Source organism: Carica papaya, chromosome 7 (genome assembly GCF_054855325.1).
Source record: "Carica papaya isolate Zhongbai chromosome 7, ASM5485532v1, whole genome shotgun sequence".
NCBI classification, from domain to species: Eukaryota; Viridiplantae; Streptophyta; class Magnoliopsida; order Brassicales; family Caricaceae; genus Carica; species Carica papaya.
Genome location: NC_142315.1, coordinates 26180492 through 26195730, shown reverse-complemented (window position 1 = coordinate 26195730; position 15239 = coordinate 26180492). Strand labels below are relative to the sequence as shown.

Sequence of the window (15239 nt, the reverse complement as noted above, 5' to 3'; positions counted from 1 at the left end):
TTTGAAGGCTGAATTGAATTGTTATTTAGTTTAAATTCAAATAAAATTTAAATTTTTTAAAAATATATAAATAAAATTTAAATTAAATAAAACCTAACTCAAGACAACTTTTTTTATTTATTTTTTTAAAAAAAATTTCTTAATACAATGACAGAAGTTAAGTGGGTCAGTCTCATTTGTGATTCTTATTAACAGTTTCTTTCTCTGTTACTCTAAAAAATGAAGCTATGACTTCAATGTTATAATAACAAAATCAAACACCAAATAACTTGCTGCAAATTTCATTAGAAAACCATAGCTCACCAACTGTACAATTCATTCAAGCACCCCAGTAACGGCTTTGTCATACATGTGTGTGTGTGTATATATATATATTGGAAATATAAATTATCATCATATCATCAACTATTCTCCTACCATAATCAGGTTCTTCAATTCTATCATTATTGCACCTTGTTGAAGAAAATCAAGGACTTTTTTCCGTTTTGTTCCTGCCGCTCTTGAATCGCAGAACGAAGAGCTCAATTATGAACAAGATTGCAATGAGCAAGCCTAAGGTTTGTCATGAGTGAAGTATTGCGTCCATTCTCAAACCATTGCATTAAAGCTTATGCTTCATAAGTAAAACCATCCGCCGCTATATGAGGATCCTGCATCACTTCCTGCAATCATGAGAATTGGACTTTAATATGTACTTGTTATTGAACTTACAAGTTAGTTTATTAGCACTACTAAAATAAACTAATGACAACCTAATTTATATTTATCTTTATTAATTGTAAAATAGTAGAACTAAATTAATTTTTTTAAAAATTTATAAGAATTCTTTAAGGTTCAAACCTCTAAATTAAAGTATTATCAAAGTATAGATCAATTTTATTTTATGTTGAAATAAATTAACAAAAAAATAATTATAATTCCAATATTAGACTTTTAACTCTCATGGCATGTTAATTGACAGGGTTGAATCCATTTTCTAAAAAATACTAAAGTTGATAAGAGATGGTCTGATTTATTATCTATTTTTAGAAGAAGCGTAGATTTATTATTTATACATATTGGCAATCTCTAGAGAGGAATAATTAGGAATTTTATTATCTATATGTGAAATAGCAAAGTGATCTTAATAATAATTAGAAGGATCTTAGCAAAACTCTAACAGAAAAATCACAATCCAAAATTATGTTAAGAAGAAGAGATCTGGAGTTACCTGTGAAATGGGACAAAGAAAATATGACCGAGTCTGGTTCTGCTCTTCAGGAGGCACAAATGATGAGGAGGGTCCACAAGAAGTTCTTACTGGTTCAAGCACCCTCCATACATCAAACACAAGGTCCGGTCGGCTTCCACGATTAATCTCACAGCACCTCAAGGCCAAATCAAACAACCGCTTGGCATGCCTAACTGGCCTCCGGCTAATGGATCCAAAAGACTGTCAAGATTTCCTTCACCCATTCTTTGTTGCACTTCCTTAACTATTAGCACAGGATTTCCTCCAGTCAATAACTGTAAGAGTATAACACCAAATGAATAGACATCTGACTTCGGAGATAGTTCTTCGCCTTGAGACAACTGTTGATCCAAGTAAGGGATAGTGTCTATCAGATAATCAGTTCTACGAGACCTTGATGTGATCCCATTTCCATGATCTCGTTGGACATGGCAGACACTGAAGTCACTAAGTTTGCTCACATAGTTAGCATCAAGGAGAATATTTGCTGGTTTCATATTGCCATTTGAAATGGCCGGAGGATTGCTGGAATGCAGAAAGATGTGGACATAACATAACTCAGTAGCTATGCATACTCGAGTCTGCCAGGAGAGCGGTAGGTTGTTGTCTTTGCAGTTGAGTCGGTCTTCAAGACTTCCGTTAGAAAGGTATTCATAAATTAGTGCCCAAATTTCAGGACAGACGCCAATGAGACTCAACAGGTTTGGATGTCTCAACTTACTCAAAACATCAACCTGAATTAACAGTAAGAGGCAAACTTATCATTGAACTTAATTTCACTAGTCATAATATACAGATAATGTTTCTTATTCTGTTTTAACTTGAATAGTGAAAATCAATACCCCAACAGTATTAAAGAAGTATGCACTTAATACTGCACTAATATTCAGAATGAAAACAAACTAAAAGTCAAAGCACATATAATGTTTCTTATTCTGTATTAACTTGAATGGTGAAAATCAATACCTCAACAGTATTCAAAGAAGTAATGCACTTAATACTACACTGATATATCATCACTGATATTCAAAGAAGTATAACACAGAGAATGTTTCTTATTCTGTTTTAACTTGAATAGTGAAAATCAATACCTCAACAGTATTCAGAAAAGTAACGCACTTACAAGTTAAAGCACCTTACCTCCAGCTGAAATCCTGAGGGGCCCTGTAGGCTATTTGTGTGCAGCACCTTTATGGCTACTGGGGTGTGCCGAAGTATACCCTTGTAAGTGCTTCCATAATCTCCTTCCCCAATCTTCAAGGATGGGTCAAAGTTGCAGGTTGCTCCCTGAAACTCTGATACAGAAAACTCAAAGAAGAACTAGTGCACATCCACACTGGAGTCTTCTGCTTGTTTTTTCAAAAGCTCCTCAATTATTCATTGTCACGCGCTTCCTCAAAGTCATCCCTCTCTTTCTTGAAAATCTGTGATAGTTGCAGAGCAGAAGCCAACTCATCTTACAAGTGTTTTATCATACAATCACAACTTGTGACTTGGCTCTCCATTAGCAATTTCTGATCAAGAGCAATCAAACACTCTTCATCTCGCTCCTGCTTCATCTTTTCAGCATCTTCTCTTTCTCTTGCTAACACTTCTACAATTTCTTTCCTGCGTCTTAACTCTTCATTGTACAAGATTTCCAATGATAGAGCCTGTAATCATTTGCCATTTTTAGGAAATTGAATTGGATCAGATTTCCAAATTTTAGCTCTGAAGGAAAAGAAGTTACTAAAAGACAGCAGAATACATTGATGCCTGTTCGCATTGGATATTCCACTAAACACAATCTAGAGAGCATAAAACCATCCATTTTGGAGGCACCAAAAGTACCTTTGGGAATTTAAATCCTCAATTTTTTCATATAACCAATTTATAGTGATTCTATTTATACCAATTTATAGTCCTTTGCAAAGAATAAGTTCCATGAATTGTTTTTATGATCTTATCCATTGAGTCATTCACAATTTCTTTTTAAAAAATTAAAAAAATTAGATCAAATTTTAATCCGTTATGGTTATCTTAATTAAAAAAATGTAACTACCCCAAAATACTCTTTTCACCCAAAAATATAATAGAGTTGTTAAGATTAACTCCAACTTAATTATTACAATTTCACCAATACACTAATGAGCTAAATTATTGGTCTTATTGAGTTAAATACTAAAAACCTATCACTACCAGACTATAATACACTCATAAAGCAGCGAACTCTAGATTCTTTGTGAAATTCACACTCATAATTTTTACATAAAATATAAAAATGTTAACCACCATTAAACCACCATATTGTTGGTTGAATCATTCAAAACATATTCAGCTGATAGCATTCTTATCAAATATTACTATATACAACGGTATTCATGATCATGAATCTTTATTGTTCATTGGTCTTTTCATATTCTATCTACAACAATTATATTATATACATAAACTGTAATAAACTTTTAGAAAAAATTATCTAGCTTACCTTACGGGTAGCCTCAATAAGACTTCAGATCTGATGCGTCTTAGAGACTCTTCAAATGCTTCTTTTTTAATTTCTCAGCCTCCTCCATAGCTTTTTAGAGTTGATTATAGAAGTGATCGTCACCACCTCCTTCCTACAAAATTTTTAGACATCATGCAGGACATTTCTTTAAAAAATCAAAGAGCCACAGCAAAAAATTTTGAAAAATGGCTTTTTTGGTACTCATTGAATAATTTTAAAATTTGTAACATGTACCAATTGAATATATACCAGAATACTAGATGAAGGTGAATGATGATCTTCAGATATAGGCTGAACAATGTCGCTTTCATTCCTGTGAGAAAAACAGAGCCCAATAAGGTCAAGAAATATAATATCTTAAGTAAGAAAAATACCATGAAGAATACAAGGAGTCTAATATGAGACAGAAAAAGGGAAATTAAGAAACCAAGTCGTCTTTCCAAAAGGCACCTTAGCTATAACCAGCAGCCTATGAATCTCTCAACCATCAAATACACATAGGCAAAAACAACTAAAACAAAAGAACAGGTTTACCATGTATGGATGAGATGCCCTCTGCAGATAAACCAAATTTGACAAGGACGAGGCACATTCTGGAGCACGTACTTAGCTTTATTTGACTTGAGATCCATCATTCTCCTGCATAGTTAAAGGTTTTTATAAGCAATGCCAGCACAGGTGCGAATTTAACTGCTAACTCGCTCGGCCATCGACAAAGTCCAATATTTTCAAATTTCACTGATCCATTGACCTGAACAAGATCTGAACTTCAATATCCTCTCCACATCATGCAAATGCTTTATTGTTGAGATCCATGGTAAAAAATAAAAATAAACAAGTAAATGAATGCAATGATTTTCAAGTTAAATGAACATCATTTCCTAATTCATTTACACTGAATAATGCTTATCAGCTGCTGCTTCCATCACAAGCTTCTTCGCACTATGCTGACAAATAAGGTCCACAATTCCCTCTCCAACAACATCTATCTTAATAAGAAGTTTTTTCGCATTCACCTGCAGAAAGAAGACATGTATGCCAGATTAAGTGAAAGTACAAGCAGAGCAACCATTTTTATAAACAGCTATTATTTGTTGCTTTGACGACCACTTATAAATCAAACTGAAGTTGACCTGAAAAGATGAACACTACAGTGGTAGTTTACCCAGCAGGAATAATAACCATTGAAAAGAAAAAATCTAGATTCAAAAAATTCCCCTTCAGACAGCAAATACTCTGAAGAAGACTTGGCATTGGGTTATTATCATCAGAAAAGTCTTCACAAACCAAGCAGTGTTGTTTTTCAAGTTGAGGCCAAGAAACTTGTTAAGACGTGTTATTTAGGAGGTTCTTCTAAGTCACTATATACATATATATATGTACTTTGCTCTCGGAACTGCATTATTCAGAATTTTGTGAGAATTGGGTTACATTGGGGACTAAGTTTATTTTTCTAGCTCACTAACTGTTGAATTAATTTGCCTACTTAAATAACAAAACTCAACACCACCACAAATTGAAAACAAAGTCTTAAATATATATATATATATATATATATGTATGGGCTGCTAACTTCACCAATTCACCTGTTGAAATAAGTATGGACTCTAAAATAATTTGCGGCACCTTTGAGAAATAACATTGTAAATCTTCAAATAATGGGGAAAGGGCGCGGACCGCTAGAGGGAGGCAGGAGAACAAAACAATACATATAGTTCATAGATTGGGAGAGAACAGTACCCCTGCTCGGCGACAAATGTCAAGGTAATCGTCCAGAATTCTATGCATAACTTTTCCCTCCACTTCTTTGATTGTCCTGAGTTCATCTTCTCCAAGTTCGTCCATCAGAAAATTCCCATTAACTACCACAATCACAAGAGGAAAAGCAAATCAAATTAACAGCATTTTATAGAATTTCTCTTTCTCATTACCTTAAAAGATGTAGATTAAAATACCAAATGCGACACTACTCATGAAATCTCCGAAAAACTTCTAATTCAAATAAAAAAATACAAGGAAATAAAAATCTGCACTGACATGAACATCACCCATGCATACATTTGCATATAAACCCTGAAATTACTATTGTAGAGAAATTTGCAGATCATCTGGGCTGGCTGATGAACATGAAGAATACAAATATTCCTAGCTTGAAGACTCTCCAGTGCCCATAACAGAGTCAACTTGCTTTCTTCGACATCTTTCCCTACAGCAACACACACTGTATCATCATGAACCATGCGTGCCTTTTTTCTCCGTACCTGTTCGAGATACCGAGAGCTGTCTACATGGAAGAGAAGAGGAAACATGGATATAAGCTATAAGAATCGGAATGCTCAATTACCCGCTAATTTCCTTGTTTACGGGAAGGAGTTTCCAAGTCAAGTTGATAATGGTGATAGCCGGTAGGAACTATAGGAGGAAGACAAAAGATTTATGTCGAAAATGGAGAATCACTGCATTATTTTGAATTCATAAAGATGGGTGTAAAATAGTTTCTGTAAATGTAGTAATTTAGATTGTTAATAGTTTACGTAAGATGGGCCCGGAACTGGGCTTATATGGGCCTCAATTGGGCCTAGCTCTGGGCCTGGTTTTGGGCATCAGTCTGGCTCTGGGCCTGGGTTTTGGCCTGGGTCTGGGTATGGGCCTCGGCCTAAGTCTGGGTATGGGCATGGGCCTGTGTCCGGGGTGGGTCTGACCTGGCATTGGGCCTTGGCCCGAATATGGGTCTGGGCTGGGTCTGACCTGGGCCTAGTCCTGACCTGGCTAGGCCAGGGTCTGAGTCTGGGCCTGAGTACAGGCTTGGGCTTGGATGTGGATCGGGGCTTGACTGGGGCTGGACCAGTCTGAGCCTGGGCATGGGTATGGGCCTGGCCTAGTCCTATATTTGGGCCAAAGCCTAGATCTGGTATGGGTGTGTGTCTGGGCCTGGGTCTGGGCTTGGGGTCTAGGAGTGGGTCTGTGCCTGTCTAGGCTGGGCCAGTTTAAGCATGGGCTTTGTCTGGGCCTGGATATGTGCCTAGCCTGGGCCTGGTTCTGGGCCAAGCCTATATCTGGGTCTGGGTCTGGGTCTAGGTCTGGGTCCGGATCTGGGCTTGGCTCTGGATATGGGTCTGGGCTTGGGTCTGGGCTTGGGTCTGGGCCTGATCCTTGGACTGCCTGGGCCTTGATCTGGGTATGTCTGCTGTGTATGGGCCTGGATTTGGGCACAATCCTTTCAGTTATGCCAAACAAAAAATCAGTTATTAAAAACCGAAAACAAAAAAGACCCATAATATTCTCCAAGCCCATATTAAAAAGCTCCTTCAGTTAAGCCCATGCCCGATAGCTATGAAAGACCCAAAACAAAAAACACCCCGCCCAACATTAAAAAACTCTTTCAGTTAAGCCCAGACCCAATAATTATGTAAAAATAATTATTTATATTAAAAATACTAAATCTCGCATTATTACAGACACTACTGCGAATAATGTTTATTAATAAGCTTAGTCCTGTGGAAATTTATCCGTATAAAAGCGGAAGACCTCTCCGAAGAATTTGGATTTTATGGCCTTCTTATATTTGCCGACAGAAAATAAATGTAAGACTAGTCATCGTTTTAGGTTAGATTATAAATTATTTGTTTTTTTATAATTTAATTCAAAATGTGGTATATACTTTTTATTGAAATACTAATTTTTTTATATTATACTTTAGATTATGTTATAGATTATTTATTTTTTGTTATAATTTGTAGAAACTTGGTTCAAAATGTTTTTTAAAATAAATTTATAATGAGACTATCATTATAAAATTAAAATAATAAACATACATAACAGAAGCAAGAATAGCATTCAATATATGATATGAGAGTATGATCCTATTCCATTTTGTTTTGTCATAATGTTTTATTTAAAATTCAAGCAAATTCAATTTTATAAAGAGAAACGTGATTAGATTGAGTTGAAAATGATAATTTATCATTTAATGCTCACTTATTTATATATATATTTTTTAAATTAAATCTATAATATATTTTCATATATTTTTTAATTATATCCCTTTCTTTCTAAGATAGTTTTTTCCTTATAAATTATTGAATATAATATAAATTGAATTGTTATTCATTTTAAATTAAATGAAACCTAACTCAAGACAACTTTTTTTTTTTTTTATTCTTAAAAAAGAGATTTCTCAATGCAATGACAAAAGTTAAGTGGGTCAGTCTCATTTGTGGTTCTTGTTAGCAGTTTCTTTCTCTGTTACTCTCAAAAATGGAGAAGCTATGGCTTCAATGTTATAATAACAAAATCAAACACCAAATTACTTGCTGCAAATTACATTAGAAAGTCATACCTCACCAACTGAACAATACATCCAAGCACCCAAGTAACAGCTGTCACATATATGTATCTATTGGAAACATAAATTATCATCATATCATCAACTATTCTCCTACCATAATCAGGTTCTTCAATCCTATCATTGTTGCACCTTGTTGAAGAAAATTAAGACCTTTTTCAGTTTTGTTCCTGCCACTCTTGAATCGCGGAACAAAGAGCTCGATTAGTAAGCCTAACGTTTGTCATGGGTGAAGTATCGTGTCCATTCTCAAAGCTTATGCTTTATAAGTAAAACCATCCACCACTATGTGAGAATCCTGTGTCACTTCTTGCAATCATAAGAATTGAACTTAATATGTATTCGTATTGAACTTACAACTTAGTTTATTAGCACAATTAGAATAAACTAATGACAACCTAATTTATACTTATTTTTATTAATTGTGAAATAATAGAACTAAATTAATTTTTTAAAAAATTTATAAGAATTCTTTAAGGTTCAAACCACTAAATTAAAGTATTTTCGAAGTATAGATCAACTTTATGTTATGTTGAAATAAATTAACAAAAAAATAATTATAATTCAAATATTAGACTTTTAGCTCTCATGGCATGTTAATTGACGGGGTTGAATCCATTTTCTAAAAAATACTAAAGTTGATAGGGGACGAGTATCATAATATTAATCGTTTTTGAATTTATTCGAAAAATAACTCTTATATAAGATGTTCAGGATCATATACATTTTTAATATGATTTAATTATTATAATATTTTTTTGTTACTCAACTTTTTTTTAATATTTTTGTTAAAATTATATATTTTAATCACAAATTATAATTAATAAAATAATCAAATCACACATACTCTAACATTATTTGTTATTGTTTAAAAGCTTAAATACCAATAATCTAATAAAATTTTTGGGCCAAACAATTTGTTCTTTAAGAACTCAAGCCCAATGGGTTCTGTGACTTAAATCCTTTATATTGAAACCTACCAATTTTTGTTCATCAATGTTATTGTCTTTATATAATATTAGTACATAAAATAAAAACTAATTATTTTTTTGGTCTCTAATCAACATGTATTTATCAGTTGTATCAATTTAATTTATTCAAATGGTGATCACAATGATCACCATGAACTTGAAATGAAATAAATTATAAATTGAATGCGGAAGCGAAATAAATAGTTAGGGTTTACATTCCTTACACAATAATTCAGATTACCAAATAGGGTTACGAGTATGACCTTTTTAAAAGAAATAACGAAAAATTAAAGAAATAAATAAAAAATGGGTATCCTACTCGCAATCCTATTGTGGATCTTGGTTATCTTGATCTGAAATGGTTAACGAAAAAGTAAGTTTTACTATCTCAGTAAGAATATCACGTTACTCACCGATACAGAAGTGAAGGTTAGTAAAAAATCATGAAAACAACTAATGAAGCTCTTAATTTAAGTACATTCATTTATCATAAATAAAATCATTACCGTATATTTACCATAGTGAGATTTTCAAAACCAATCTATAGAGTCAATAACACAAACAATATCATAATTTCATATGCAATTAGTCAGTAATAACAACTTTCTTCTTTATCAGCCTACTGGTATCCATGGGGGTCCATAGAGATGTCATAACTACGCGTGAACCCTTTTGTTTTATATTTTCAATTAACCGGTCGTCCCAATATCCCGTCCGGTATAAGCACCAAAATATCATCATTCAATATTTTGTCCGGTATGAGAGTAAAATGGGTCGTCCCCATAACCCGTCCGGTATGAGCGCCAAAATACTAATTCTCGATACCCCATTCGGTATAAGGCAACATTCACGGTAGGTTCCCTATGTACTCAGTCCGTCTACCATCTCCCAGGATATCTAGTAAGGTTACCGTTCATCCATTTACTTAATCAAACAATTTGTTGTTTACCTTTAATTTTTAATTTTTCAATTTAACTATAATCACATAAAACAAGCAATACATGCATTCAGAAAATACAATCACATCATTATACCAATTTCAGTGTATTATCATGCATTTAAAACTGTAAAATTAATCAATCAGCTAAACACGACTAATAGTAATAAATAATTGGTTTCAGCTCTATTAGTAACATGTAATTAATTATGGATATTTTTTAAATTACACAAAATACCATATTATTAATAATTAAACTTAAATTCTATAACAGGAAATAAGGTGAGAGATTTTTACTCGAATTAGTGTCCGAAGGCTAAACTTTTAACTGTGTCTATTGGCAGTTTTCGGGTTTTCAAAATTTTTCTTCAGGGATTAAAACACGCTCTAAGTATCTAGAAATATTCTAAAAAACTCAAAATCAGTGTTAGAAACCTTTTTTGGTCAATTCTGGAATTCTGGCACAGCAGCTTCGTCGTGCTCCGGTGACGGCACCACTGCACGCGACGATAGTTTGTCTTGGGTTTGCCGATTTCGGCCAATTTCGGTCAGGTTTGTACCCATCCCTGCGATAAAATACATTAAAGGGTCTCGGTTGGTCGAAAAAAGTCGCAAAATCGAAGCTTACTGACGGTGGAGTTTTTCGGTGTAGTGGCTCTGCTGGCTCACCTTCGCGGTTGGGTGTTTTGCTTCGATCAATCTATAGAGAAAGGAATGATAATTGCAATGGTGAAAAAATTACACGAAACAAAACGTTGAAAATGGTATTCAAAATTGAATTTCGAGCGAATAAAAAATTGTTTACCCCTTTTGGCAGTCAAAAGTGGCTCCGGCACAGCGGCAAGCGGCAGTCGACTCCCTTCCCGGTGACTGGCTCTTCTTCTCCGGCGGGGGGTGTCTGGCGGTTAGGGTTAGGGTTTGGTGTGAAGAGAGTTATTTATATTCGTCTCTTTTTAATCTGAGTCGTCCATCACATTTGATTTGGACTGTCCGATCGCGTTTAAATAGGAAGTGAATTTGGACCGTTCATCGCGATTTGATCTGGATCGTCCGATCATGTTTAAATAGAAAGTGGATCTGGACCATTCATCATGATTTGATCTGAACCGTCCGATCGTGTTTAAAGGGCAAACGGATCCGAATCGCCCGTGCACGCCAGAATAAATCCGGACTGTTCGATCGCGGGCACACAAATCGCCAGTGTGGCCTCCTGCGCGGCACTGCGTCAGCGTGCCTTGGCATGCGATGTGCTCCAATTCGTCGAGGTTGCTGACTGGGCGTCCTACGTGGCATAATTTTTTTAAATTATATTTTGACATCTAATTTCTAATTTTTCTTTCAAAAACACCCATAGAATCCATATTTTCATTTTTTTTTTCAAAATTATTTTCAATTTCATCATCTACCTATTTTTCTTCATTTTTACATTAAATAAAAATTCAAAAATTGAAAGACTATATTTATACATTAATTTTAATTACATTAAAATTAATTAAGGGTATTACAATTTTTGGGCCAAAAAATTTGTTCTTTAAGAACTCAAGCCCAATCGGTTTTGTGACTTAAATCCTTTATATTGAAACCTACTAATTTTTGTTCATCAATGTGATTGTCTTTATATAATATTATTACCGTAAAATAAAAATTAATTATTTTCCTGGTCTCTAATCAAATGTATTTATCAGTTGTATCAATTTAATTTATTCAAATGGTGATCACAATGATCATCATCTTAAAGAACTAATCCACTTACAAATGATGAATTAATCCTTAGATTAAAATACCAAACTAGATTGAATTAAGTCTAAGAAGATAGATAACTCAAGATGATATGAGATGAAAAAAAAAAGGAAAAAATCTGAATAAGTGTGATAATAAATTTCTAGTTTGGACGTGTACAATCTATTCTGATTTCACCTTGTCTTCCCGTCTTAACTCCAACACGACCAAGCTTCGTTATTGCTATGACAAAAGCTTTTATGAAGGCTGTATTGTTTGATGCAAAGAGATTAACAGTGCCTCTGGATCTTTGGTCAGAAAATAATACTTGATCAGACACAAAGAGTCCTCTTCCTTGCTGAAGGTTCTTGTAATAAGCATTATCAAATGTTTGAGGTGTGGTTGGATCCATATTGATAGCAATTCTCGAGTCAACTCTTAAGGGGCACATCTGTCTGAGTTGAAAGACATAATTACGATTTAATGTTGGATCAATTCGACTTTTAGGATTGAAGTTGTAAATTCTCTTTGAGAATTTGCTACAATGAGAGAATCCAATTGTGTGTGCACCTATTCAAAAAAAAAAATACATAAGTAGTGTCAATTTAACTTGAAAGGTAATAAAAACTGAGTTTTTTTGTAATTGAGTCAAGTTATTTTTTCTATCGAACCAACAATTTATGTTGAAGAACTTCATCACTGATAGGTTTAAATGAATCTAAATTTAAAAAATAATTTATATTTTTAAACTTAAATTTAGAGTATTTAATTTTAGTTTCTAATATAGAGATTTCTACTATCCATTTCATAAAAACTTGATCTCACAACCGGACTTCACCCCTGGTTGAATAGGGGGATCCGTCGTTTTGTTTGATGTGACCAAGAATGATGGAACATCATCTAAATTCAAATCAAGTATTGAAATCTTTTCTACTAGTAAATTTGCCTTGAAGTGAAAATCTTACAATTTCTCAAGTTAATTTCATTTACCATCAACATCATATCACAAATTATAATTAGGTTATATTTAGAATATGAACTTGTACAATATTAAGAATATATATTTAATTTAATTAAAAAATGTTAAAAAAATTTATCTAAAATCATCATTCCAAAGTTTGTATAGAATTTTATTTGAAATGAACTTTTATAATTTTCTAGTAAAATTTATAATTTTTATTTTTCTTTGAAATGAACTATATATTAGCCTTAGACCACTAACATTTATAATTTGGCAGCTCAATCACAAACATAAGCATATATACATATATATACATATACGTGCATAGTTTAGAACATATGATAACAATGCGCATATATGACTTCAAAATATATATATATATATAATACCTGATAAGGCAATCATGTCGGGTTGGGTGAGACCGTGACGAGCAAACATGTTATTTAGTTGGTCTAAGCTGAAGTCAGGTCGAGGAAGGTTGTGTTGAACACTGGCTATGGTAGATATCCTTCCATCTCGTCTCCCCAATTCAACTTTATAAGATGGTCCTCCTGCCTGCAATATTTATAATTCCACATATATTTATATGTAATAATGTATATGTAAAATACATACATACATACATACATATATACACACACACACACACACACACTACATTTATGTCTCGTGTAAATGACAATACTAATACTAGTGTACCAATGCAACAACATCTCTGGTAGCTAAAGCTAAAATATCAGCACAAGAAACTTTGTTTCTGCACTTTGGATCACTATCAACCGCAGCCTTGGCCTTGATGACCGTGTCAAATCCGTCTCCCGCAAGTGATATATCATCCGGGTGATCTTTCTCGGCCTGATTATTACCTGATGCTATCAATACTGACGCATCACATCCCTATAATAAAACGGAGAAATCATAAAAAACATGCTATCATAGTTTACGTACAAATTAATATTTGCAAAAATTGTATGTTTGTGGATAATAATTACCCGGACAAAGCAATCATGGAAGAAGAGGCGGAGAGTTGCAGGGGCGGTGACAAAGGTTTGCTGGAACTTCTTTTGGACGGCGGAGCGGACGAGTGACTCCACGTTGGGGCATACGTTTTGGTAGAAGTTCTGTCTGAGGGCTTGAGCAGAAGCAGAAGCTACGAAGAAGAGAATTATGAATGAGAAAGCAATAAAGGTTTGAGATTTGATCGATTTGATCTCCATGGCTGTTGATTTTTCTAGCTTAATTAGTTTTTAAGTTGGTTGGGATGAATTTATAGATATCTTAGAATTATTTAATTAATAATTTAAAAAAAAAAAAAAAAGAAGAAGAGAGAAGGAAGAGGTCACTCTGGCTGCTAATGATAAAATAAAATTTGACAGATTGAGGGAAGGAAGAGGTCACATACATGTATATAATTAATTTAAGTAAAGATCTTACAAGTTTTTCGATGAATTAAATTCTAATGAAAATATTACATTATATAAATATATATATATATATATATATTATAAGCTGCCTTGGTGTTAAGAATGCAGAATTAATTAATTCCTTGGATTAATATTTTAAGCATGAATGCATGTCTTTACCAACTCAACTGCATGTTCCTGCGACCAACTACTCCTCAAAATAACACCCTCTTCCGACTTCATCGTCCAAGTGGCACTCAAGCCACAATTTTAATTTTATAAAGCATATGTACATATATTGTATAAGACCCAGCTTTGTATATAAATAATTCAAAAGAGCAAGAAATAGTTTATCTTCTTTTCTTAATCACAATGAGATCTAAAAAATAATTTACATTCCAAAAAGTTGATATATATATATATATATATGGAATTGCGTTTGTATAAATTACTGTGTCACTAAAACAAATTAAGAATAACTGATTAGTTGATTGTAAGTAAACAAGTGTGTGTGTGTATGGAAAAGTCTGGAATTATTGAAATCCAATATAACGTGAAAGAACAGGGATAGCGAACATGGACCATGTGAGTGTATATGCATTTTGGATTAAGTCAAAAGGTTGAGGAAAGTTGTCTTCTTACTTTACGTGCATAGTCATGGAGAAACAAAATCTTAAAAATTAAAATTTTTAATCAAATTAATTAATTATTTTTTTAAAAAAAAAAAAAAATAGTTTTATGATTTAAGTCAATCAGTCAGTCAGTCAATCAATCAATCTAGTTGTTATCAAGTTACAGCTAACTAACAGTTCAACAAAAACTGCCAGCCAATCACTTTTGAAGTTGTGTTTTCCTTATGATTTCAAGTCATGTAAAATTTTAACCCATAATTATAATAATAACTTCAAGAAAAATAATTACCTTACTTCTTCTACGGGATATAATCAGGGAGTTAGAAGATGGATCTGAGGCCAGTTTGTGTTATACCCATATCCCTCTCAGTTTGGTGCTCCAATCGAATGTTAGATACCCATTTTCATCCTACAAATAAGTGTTACTACCATGCCAAATAAGATAATTAGGTCACAAGTTTTGTTTAATTCACGTAAAATATAAATTTATTAAAAAAAATAACTTAATTTACGTCAAGTTATTTCAATGACAAAAAAAAAAAACTCGATTTT

At 33.3% G+C, this 15239-nt stretch overlaps 1 protein-coding gene and 1 pseudogene across 2 annotated transcripts; both read right to left on the bottom strand.

Moving 5' to 3' along the window:
* Positions 1 to 255: 255 nt before the first annotated feature.
* On the bottom strand, positions 256 to 6233 carry LOC110811066 (U-box domain-containing protein 33-like; annotated as a pseudogene). Its single transcript, XR_015813707.1, has 10 exons — positions 5726 to 6233; positions 5460 to 5609; positions 4614 to 4735; positions 4254 to 4358; positions 3969 to 4032; positions 3825 to 3831; positions 3699 to 3771; positions 2372 to 2883; positions 1211 to 1965; positions 256 to 662 (listed from the first exon to the last, which is right to left on the bottom strand). The product of XR_015813707.1 is annotated as a U-box domain-containing protein 33-like (transcript).
* A 5408-nt stretch (positions 6234 to 11641) lies between these two features.
* Positions 11642 to 13894, bottom strand: LOC110811065 (Peroxidase superfamily protein). Its single transcript, XM_022037437.2, has 4 exons — positions 13645 to 13894; positions 13352 to 13549; positions 13042 to 13207; positions 11642 to 12261 (listed from the first exon to the last, which is right to left on the bottom strand). Exons 1-4 carry the CDS (start codon positions 13867 to 13869, stop codon positions 11855 to 11857), a joined length of 996 nt encoding a protein of 331 aa, XP_021893129.1. The 5' UTR covers positions 13870 to 13894; the 3' UTR covers positions 11642 to 11854.
* Between the last annotated feature and the right edge of the window lie 1345 nt (positions 13895 to 15239).

Excerpts from the sequence above, each read along its gene's own strand:
- LOC110811065 (XM_022037437.2), bottom strand. The coding sequence starts at position 13,869 with ATGGAGATCAAATCGATCAAATCTCAAACCTTTATTGCTTTCTCATTC. Across the intron at positions 13,550-13,644 it reads TCCATGATTGCTTTGTCCGG|GGATGTGATGCGTCAGTATT; the intron begins GTAATTATTATC and ends GTTTTATTATAG. Across the intron at positions 12,262-13,041 it reads CGACATGATTGCCTTATCAG|GTGCACACACAATTGGATTC; the intron begins GTATTATATATA and ends TTTTTTGAATAG.